Genomic DNA, 9,283 nt, shown 5'->3' with positions numbered 1-9,283 from the left:
TGTTAACAGACACAGACAATCACTGGTTCCTTACACTGTCTACCTCAACAATGTGTGTAGGAGTATGTGTGTTGTACCTGCATGAGACTGCATGTCTCCCCTCTTTGTCTCTGTCTCTCTTCTCTCAGTGTCTCATCTCCCCGTAGTCCCTGTACCGGTGCCACTTCTCCTCACTGCAACAACAACTCACTGGTCAATAACCACAAACACTGCTTCCCTACTGGACACCACTGAAACAGTCTTCTTGTTGGACAATGGAAACTAGAGAGTGGCAGAAGCAGTGAGATAAGCCAGGTAACATTCTATTGTCCAATTTTCTCTGCTCATTTCTGTAGAAATGCTGGGCCCAGGGGACCAGATGATAGCAGCACCTTTACCCACAAGGCTCTCTGTTTGGCTTTAGTTTAATAGCATCCTGTGGTGAACACAAAGCCCACCTCTGTCCTCCTGTGACCTTTAGATGAAAGCAGCCCCCCCCCCCCTCTCAGCTCAACAAACAGCTCCATTATTTACTGGAGGACTCCTGGTCCCACAGGGCCACACTCTTTCACACCATCATTCACTAATCCCCCCAGCACTCTCTTTGTGTCACGCCCTGGTCAAAGTATTTTGTGTTTATCTTTATGTATTTGGTCAGGCCAGGGTGTGGCATGGGGTTTTTGTAATTGTGGTGTGTTTGTCTTGGGGTTTTGGTGGTGGTATTGGGATTGTAGCTTAGTGGGTTGTCTAGCAAGGTCTATGGCTGTCTGGAGTGGTTCTCAATCAGAGGCAGGTGCTTATCGTTGTCTCTGATTGGGAACCATATTTAGGCAGCCATATTCTTTGAGTTTGTCGTGGGTGATTGTCCTTAGTGTCTTACTTGTACTCTCTGTTAGTTTGCACTAGATAGGCTGTTTTCGGTTTTCATTACGTTTATTGTTTTGTAGTGTTTAGTGTTTAGTCGTGTTTAGTGTTTAGTCGTGTTTACGTTTTGTTTAATAAATATGGATCGCAATCGACACGCTGCAGTTTGGTCCGACTCTCCTTCATCACCACTAGAAAACCGTTACAGAATCACCCAACCCCCAACGGACCAAGCAGCGTGTTAACAGGCAGGAACCACAGGAGAGGCAACAGAGGCAGCAGCAGCAGGAGCAGCAGCAGCTGCAGTGGGAGAGGCTGCACCACCTGGAGAAATGGACATGGGAGGAAGAACTGGACGGTAAAGGACCCTGGGCTCAGCCTGGAGAATATCGCCGCCCCAAGGAAGAACTGGAGGCGGCGAAAGCTGAGAGGCGCAGAGATGAGGAGGCAGCACGGCGTAGCGGATGGAAGCCCCAAAAATTTCTTGGGGGGCTCAGGGAGAGTGTGGCAGAGTCAGGAGTCAGACCTGAGCCAACTCTCCCTGTTTATCGTGAGGAGCCAAGGAGGAGACCAGAACCAGAGACTGTGAAGGAGTTAATGGGGAAATTGGAGGAGAGAGAAATGAGGGAGTTGCTGTGTTGGTGCTTTTTGCATGGAATTCGCCCGACGGAACGTGTTGGGGATTTGATGGCACCTGGGTTAGCGCTCCATACTCGTCCTGAGGTGCGTGTTAGTCGGCTGGTGAAGTTGGTGCCAGCCTCACGCACCAGGCCTCCTGTGCACATCCCTAGCCTTGCACATCCTGTGCCAACACTGCTCTCAAGATCTCAGTACGCCTTCACGGTCTAGCCCATCCTGTGCCACCTCCACACTCCAGTCCTCCGGTAGCAGCTCCCCGCTCCAGGCTTCCTGTGCGTGTCCTCGATCCAGTACCACCAGTTCCAGCACCACGCACCAGGCCTTCAGTGTGCCTCGCCTGTTCAGCGCAGCCAGCGCTTTTCTCCTCTCCTGCGCTGCTGGAGTCTCCCGCCTGTTTAGCGCAGCCAGAGCCTTTCTCCTCTACAGCGCTGCCGGATCCTCCCGCCTGTTCAGCGCAGCCAGAGCCTTCCTCCTCTACAGCGCTGCCGGAGCCTCCCGCCTGTTCAGCGCAGCCAGCGCTTTTCTCCTCTCCTGCGCTGCTGGAGTCTCCCGCCTGTTTAGCGCAGCCAGAGCTGTCAGTCCGCATAGAGCAGCCAGAGCTGTCAGTCCGCATAGAGCAGCCAGAGCTGTCAGTCTGCATGGAGCAGCCAGAGCTGTCAGTCTGCATGGAGCAGCCAGAGCTGTCAGTCTGCATGGAGCAGCCAGAGATGTCAGTCTGCATGGAGCAGCCAGAGCTGTCAGTCTGCATGGAGCAGCCAGAGCTGTCAGTCTGCATGGAGCAGCCAGAGCTGCCAGTCTGCATGAAGCAGCCAGTCTGCATGGAGCAGCCAGAGCTGCCAGTCTGCATGGAGCAGCCAGAGCTGCCAGTCTGCATGGAGCAGCCAGAGCTGTCAGTCTGCATGAAGCAGCCAGAGCTGTCAGTCTGCATGGAGCAGCCAGAGCTGCCAGTCTGCATGGAGCTGCCAGTCTGCAAGGAGCAGCCAGAGCTGTCAGTCTACATGAAGCAGCCCAAGCTGCCAGTCTGCATGAAGCAGCCAGTCTACATGGAGCAGCCAGAGCTGCCAGTCTGCATGAAGCAGCCAGAGCTGTCAGTCTGCATGGAGCAGTCAGAGCTGTCAGTCTACATGAAGCAGCCCGAGCTGCCAGTCTGCATGAAGCAGTCAGTCTACATGGAGCAGCCAGAGCTGTCAGTCCGCATGGAGCAGCCAGAGCTGTCAGTCTACATGAAGCAGCCCGAGCTGCCAGTCTGCATGAAGCAGCCAGTCTACATGGAGCAGCCAGAGATGTCAGTCTGCATGAAGCAGCCAGAGCTGTCAGTCTGCATAGAGCAGCCAGTCTGCATGGAGCTGCCAGTCTGCATGGAGCAGCCAGTCTGCATGGAGCTGCCAGTCTGCAAGGAGCTGTCAGTCTGCACGGAGCTGTCAGTCTGCACGGAGCTGTCAGTCTGTAAGGAGCTGCCAGTCTGCAAGGAGCTGCCAGTCAGCACGGAGCCGCCAGAGCGGTCAGTCTGTAAGAAGCCGCCAGAGCTGTCAGCCTATATGGAGCAGCTAGTGCCGCCAGTCTGCCCAGCGCCGCCAGTGCCCCCAGTCTGCCCAGCGTCGCCAGTCTGCCCAGCGCCGACAGTCTGCCCAGCATCGCCAGTCTGCCCAGCATCGCCAGTCTGCCCAGCGTCGTCAGTCTGCCCAGCGTCGTCAGTCTGCCCAGCACCGCCAGTCTGCCCAGCGCCGCCAGTCTGCCCAGCGCCGCCAGTCTGCCCAGCGCCGCCAGTCTGCCCAGCATCGCCAGTCTGCCCAGCGCCGCTAGTCTGCCCAGCGCCGCCAGTCTGCCCAGCGCCGCCAGTCTGCCCAGCGCCGCCAGATCTGCCAGTCAGCCAGACTCTTCCAGATCTGCCAGTCAGCCAGACTCTTCCAGATCTGCCAGTCAGCCAGACTCTTCCAGATCTGCCAGTCAACCAGACTCTTCTAGATCTGCCAGTCAACCAGACTCTTCCAGATCTGCCAGTCAACCAGACTCTTCCAGATCTGCCAGTCAACCAGACTCTTCCAGATCTGCCAGTCAACCAGACTCTTCCAGATCTGCCAGTCAACCAGACTCTTCCAGATCTGCCAGTCAACCAGACTCTTCCAGATCTGCCAGTCAGCCAGGATCTGCCAGTCAGCCAGGATCTGCCAGTCAGCCAGGATCTGCTGAAACCACCAGCCAGCCAGGAGCTGGTAGATCTATCTACCTGCCTGAGCTTCCTCTCACTCCTGAGCTTCCTCTCACTCCTGAGCTTCCTCTCACTCCTGAGCTTCCTCTCACTCCTGAGCTTTCTCTCACTCCCGAGCTGCCTCGGTCCCGAGCTGTCCTTCAGTCCCGATCTGCTCCTCAGTCCAGTGGGGTTCTGGGTGGGGACTACTAGGCCATGGTCGGCGGCGAGGGTGGACTATCCAGGGACGAAGGGAGAGGGGACTAAGACATTAAAGGAGTGGGGTCCACGTCCCCGCGCCGGAGCCGCCACCATGGACAGACGCCCACCCGGACCCTCCCTATTGTTTTGAGGTGCGTTCGGGAGTCCGCACCTTAGGGGGTTCTGTCACGCCCTGGTCAAAGTATTTTGTGTTTATCTTTATGTATTTGGTCAGGCCAGGGTGTGGCATGGGGTTTTTGTAATTGTGGTGTGTTTGTCTTGGGGTTTTGGTGGTGGTATTGGGATTGTAGCTTAGTGGGTTGTCTAGCAAGGTCTATGGCTGTCTGGAGTGGTTCTCAATCAGAGGCAGGTGCTTATCGTTGTCTCTGATTGGGAACCATATTTAGGCAGCCATATTCTTTGAGTTTGTCGTGGGTGATTGTCCTTAGTGTCTTACTTGTACTCTCTGTTAGTTTGCACTAGATAGGCTGTTTTCGGTTTTCATTACGTTTATTGTTTTGTAGTGTTTAGTGTTTAGTCGTGTTTAGTGTTTAGTCGTGTTTACGTTTTGTTTAATAAATATGGATCGCAATCGACACGCTGCAGTTTGGTCCGACTCTCCTTCATCACCACTAGAAAACCGTTACACTTTGTCACACATGTACGCGCATACACACAATGGAGGGGTATTTTATGCTGGACATAGTGACAGAAACTGAAACAGACGTGCACCTCCAAAGTGTCAGTTTCTCTAAGTAGAGAGAATACACATGTGCATTAACTTTACAAGTAGACACATATGGTGCTCAAAAGCCATCTGACATAGACAGCTCATCCAATTGGAACGTGCAAAACACTCTTGCCAAAGCATAGAGAGAGAGAAAAGAGAAGAGAGAGCAGAGGAGTTGAAGGACTCATTAAATATTTGGGCACTGGGAGTTCTCTTAGCAGCGGGAGTGCAAACCTGAGGGCCTGTTTGCAGTCTTCCACAGTTGTTAGCACTAACACACTTATACCCACTTCACACAGAGTCACTGTCACTGAATGAAGAAGTGTTCGTTTCCTAGTGCAGGTTTCATGCAGGAAAACATTGTAAGTGTAGGCGAGAGAATGAGCTATGTGTTCCTCTAAGCCTGGGGATCAAGAATGTGTTTCCAAATTCAGTCTCTATTAACACTATTAACACAGAAAGAGAACGTTTGTGTCACTTACATATTGGTTACCGTTAATAACACTCAGAACACTAATACAATCCCTGTGTGTGTGTGTGTGTGTGTGTGTGTGTGTGTGTGTGTGTGTGTGTGTGTGTGTGTGTGTGTGTGTGTGTGTGTGTGAGTGATGCCCTGCCAGCTGGAGAGATGACAAGCCCCTCCATACTGAGCTACAGGGATGAGATGAGATCACATTCAGAGGACAAGTGTTCACCAAATGGCCAGCCAGCTGCCCGGGCTGCCTGCACCGACCAGAAGAGACAGAGAGGGATGTGTCAGTGAGTCTGAATGTGTGAGGGTGTCTTTGGGAGGGTTGAGTGGGACTGTTCTGTGTTGCATTAGCCAGAGTGTAGGCCTAGGTGCTAACTCCCAAACACCAGAGGCTGGTGCCCAGAGAGGGCTGTTCCAGTCAGGATGTAACTCAGAGGGTATCAGTGGTGCTAAGCAGAGCCCTTTAAAGAGCAGTAAGTAACCAGAACACATGCCACTGACACCACTACATACGCCAGAAGGGATGAGCTTCTACTCTGCTAGCAACATACACACAGAAAATGTAATTCACTACTAAAATGTTCATACTGAAAATAGATAGAATGAAGGGCGTGCACATTATGGTTGAATGGCGGGAACCAGGTTTCCCGAGATTTACTGCCTAAAACCACTTCCCTTCCCGGGGTAAATAACTGAGAGAAACCAGTCAATTATAATAAAGTATTTATATGAACAGCATGGCATGAAATGGAACTGTTAAATTATGTGCAATGGCTAAAGCTGGCTTCTCTAGGGCCTCTGCATGATGAATCAACACTCAGGGTGGGGACAGACAGCCCATCTCAGTATGGAGTGTAGTTCACAATGCATGTAGAACGATCATCTCATCATGGTAACTTTTCTCTTGTGACAGGTAGGTCTACATTTGCTAATATAAAGACAGAATGCGCATCTAATTTACCCATCTCCATCTGGCTTTCGGGGGTCACCTTGTTTTGTTATTTTAAAGAGTCTGTTTTTTTATTGCAGCTGCAGAGTTTTAAAACAGCCTATCACTGGAATATCGTTGCTTTATCGGGCATGCACAAACACTCTCTGTCTTTCTCTCGCTCCATCAACTTAAAATATATAGCCTTATATAGAGATGTCCTATCTCTTTCAGGTAATACATTCAATGCATTAGCCTTATATTTAGCTAATTAATGATGGGTTATGCACAATAAGTTTCTAACTTATAGCTTCTGTCTCTTGCGCAATACACACATACCTGTGCTTTGCTGGCCTCTCTCCTTAAAAAGTGCTCCTTAGCTCTTGGAGTCCCATGCAGGAAAAGCTGGACTAGAATATTGGTATTGGTATTTCTTATACCAATAGACTATTCGAAGAGGGACTCAAGCTCTTTTTTTGCTGAATGTTAAATACAGCCGCCAATAGAACTCGCCGGTAGATGGAAAGAAGAGTGAACGCGCACAACGGCAGTAGGCTAAAGCAGTTATTTATTCAGACCCATAACCATTCAATCTTCGTGAAGAGAAGTGAAAGCCTTCTGCATCTAATTTTAGTCTAATATTATTCAAGGATGTCATCAGAATGACAACAAAATGTATTTCATTTAACTGTTGAAAGCGAGGAATGAATGAAGCAACAATAGAGAGAGAAAGAGGAGGTAGGCTAATAACATTAAGGGAAATATTATGAAAGGTGTATATACATCAGCCTACTAATTATACAAATAGGGCCTATTATATTTAAAAATTCAAATCAAATTGTGTGCATGTGCTGCACTAGAAACGCATGTTCTCTTCTGCTCTATCATGATGTTATTCCAGTCAATATAAAACAACACAGTACAGTAATACAGTTCACACTAAAAAAAACAAAGCTTACTGGAGCTAGTTTAATTTATTTACCCAAGAGATCATATATCTAGCTACATCTATGGGGTTTTAAGTTTTTATGATGTGCATAATGTGCAGTAGCCTATATCATATATGTATTGGATAACGACACAATCATTTGAGCTATTTGGGGCTTGGGCTCATTAAATGTTGTTAATGTAGGGCTCCTAAAATGTACTTAATATATGGCTCATTAGGCTCAGGTAGCATCAGGTCTGAATGTTCATGCTGATCAAAGCCCTAATCAAATCCAGACATATGTATATGCTTTTGAATGACACACCGAATTACCTGGGAGAAAAGTGATATAATCTCAGGCTGGAACATTTGTAAAATACTTGGAAAATATTCAACCCTAGTGCGCACACACCCCAACACCCTGGAGGTATTAACATCCTGGGAGAGAGACAGGTAAACCAGAGATCTCCATGAGGACCAGAACAGAACCACAGTGCCAGATCTGTCTGTCTGTCCCAGTGGGCCTGTCACAAACATGGCTGTCCCTCCCTCCCTGACTTCCTCCTCTCCTCCTGTGGTTACATCACAGCTGCCCATATGTCCCACTTCCCTCATATAACCTGGAACACAGCTGTCCCCAATATGATCCTCAGCACGACCCACTGCAGCAAAGAGTTGAGACAGAGAGACACTAGATTAAGAAGAACATAGTCATAGTGTGTGTAGGAGGGAGAGTGTGAATGTGTAGGTTGATAAGCTGCATGATATTGTGGGCATGAGGAGGAGTGTGAGTAAGAGGCAAGAGGCCGTATGTGTGTCATACTTGGCATTTGTCCGAGTTTATATGAATTAATGACACATCTAGCTACTGGTCAACCTGAGTGTGCTGTGGAAATGTAGGATGTGTGTGTGTGCGTTAGGGCCGGGACGATACCAGTATCGCGAAACGTGTTAGTATCATGGCAAGGAAACAAAATATGACGCAGATTTAACTTCTTTAGGAAAACAGCCCTAATGTTGGAAACAAACATCATTATTTTGTCCTCCAGAGTCAAATTGTTGTATTTTTTAAAGCTATAGCACACAATAGTTTACATACAGCATTAAAAAAAAAGAGTTTAGTCTGCTGTCACACCCTGATCTGTTTCACCTGTTCCTGTGATTGTCTCCACCCCCTCCAGGTGTCGCTTATTTTCCCCAGTGTATTTATCCCTGTGTTTCCTGTCTCTCTGTGCCAGTTCGTCTTGCATGTTTAGTCAAGTCAACCAGCGTGTTTTTCCCGTACTCCTTTCCTATTCTCTTTTTATAATCCTTCCGGTTCTGACCCCTGCCTGGCTCTGGACTGCTTTTGTGCCTGCCTGATCATCCTGCCTGCCCTGACCTTGATTCTGCCTGCCCTTCGGTACCCATTGGTATTAGCCTGTCCACGACTATTCTCTTGCCTACTCCTTTGGATTAATAAACATTGTAATACTCCAACCATCTGCCTCCTGTGTCTGCATCTGTGCCATGATATCTGCTTTGTGTTTTCATTTTTGCCATGGAAGAAATAATGCGATACTGGTATCATCCCAGCCCTACTGTGTGTGTACAGTGTGTGTGAGCACCCTACTGTGTGTGTACTGTACGGTGTGTGTGAGCCCTAATCAAATCAAATTGATTTCTATAGCCCTTCTTACATCAGCTGATATCTCAAAGTGCAGGTGTAGAAGCATGGGGGCTGGGAAAAACTCCCCAGAAAGGCAAAAACCTAGGAAGAAACCTAGAGAGGAACCAGGCTATCAGGGGTGGCCAGTCCTCTTCTGGCTGTGCCGGGTAGAGATTATAACAGAACATGGCCAAAATGTTCAAATGTTCATAAATTACCAGCATGGTCAAATAATAATAATCACAGTAGTTGTCGAGGGTGCAACAGGCCAGCACCTCAGGAGTAAATGTCAGTTGGCTTTTCATAGCCGATCATTAGGAGTATCTCTACCGCTCCTGCTGTCTCTAGAGTTGAAAACAGCAGGTCTGGGACAGGTAGCACGTCCGATGAACAGGTCAGGGTTCCATAGACGCAGGCAGAACAGTTGAAACTGGAGCAGCAGCACGGCCAGGAGGACTGGGGGCAGCAAGGAGTCATCAGGCCAGGTAGTCCTGAGGCATGGTCCTAGGGCTCAGGTCCTCCGAGAGATAGAAAGAGATAATTAGAGAGAGCATACTTAAATTCACACAGGACACCGGATAAAACAGGAGAAGTACTCCAGATATAACAAACTGACCATAGCCCCCTGACACAAACTACTGCAGCATAAATACTGGAGGCTGAGACAGGAGGGGTCAGGAGACACTGTGGCCCCATCCGATGATAC

At 49.1% G+C, this 9,283-nt stretch overlaps 1 protein-coding gene across 2 annotated transcripts in view; it reads right to left on the bottom strand.

Annotated features, from left to right (window-relative positions):
- Positions 1-9,042: 9,042 nt before the first annotated feature.
- LOC112251134 (pre-mRNA 3'-end-processing factor FIP1-like) overlaps positions 9,043-9,283 on the bottom strand; it is a 42,208-nt gene continuing 41,967 nt past the window's right edge. The window contains exon 10 of one of the 2 annotated variants that reach the window (XM_024421898.2): positions 9,043-9,095. In XM_024421898.2, the coding sequence (XP_024277666.1) occupies positions 9,089-9,095 (7 nt within the window). In that variant the 3' untranslated portion in view covers positions 9,043-9,088. The remainder of the gene's footprint in view (positions 9,096-9,283) is intronic. The other variant, XR_002953617.1, reaches the window with a different exon arrangement.

The sequence above is a fragment of the Oncorhynchus tshawytscha genome, linkage group LG05 (genome assembly GCF_018296145.1).
Source record: "Oncorhynchus tshawytscha isolate Ot180627B linkage group LG05, Otsh_v2.0, whole genome shotgun sequence".
Classification (NCBI taxonomy): Eukaryota; Metazoa; Chordata; class Actinopteri; order Salmoniformes; family Salmonidae; genus Oncorhynchus; species Oncorhynchus tshawytscha.
This window is presented reverse-complemented; position numbering and strand designations above follow the sequence as displayed.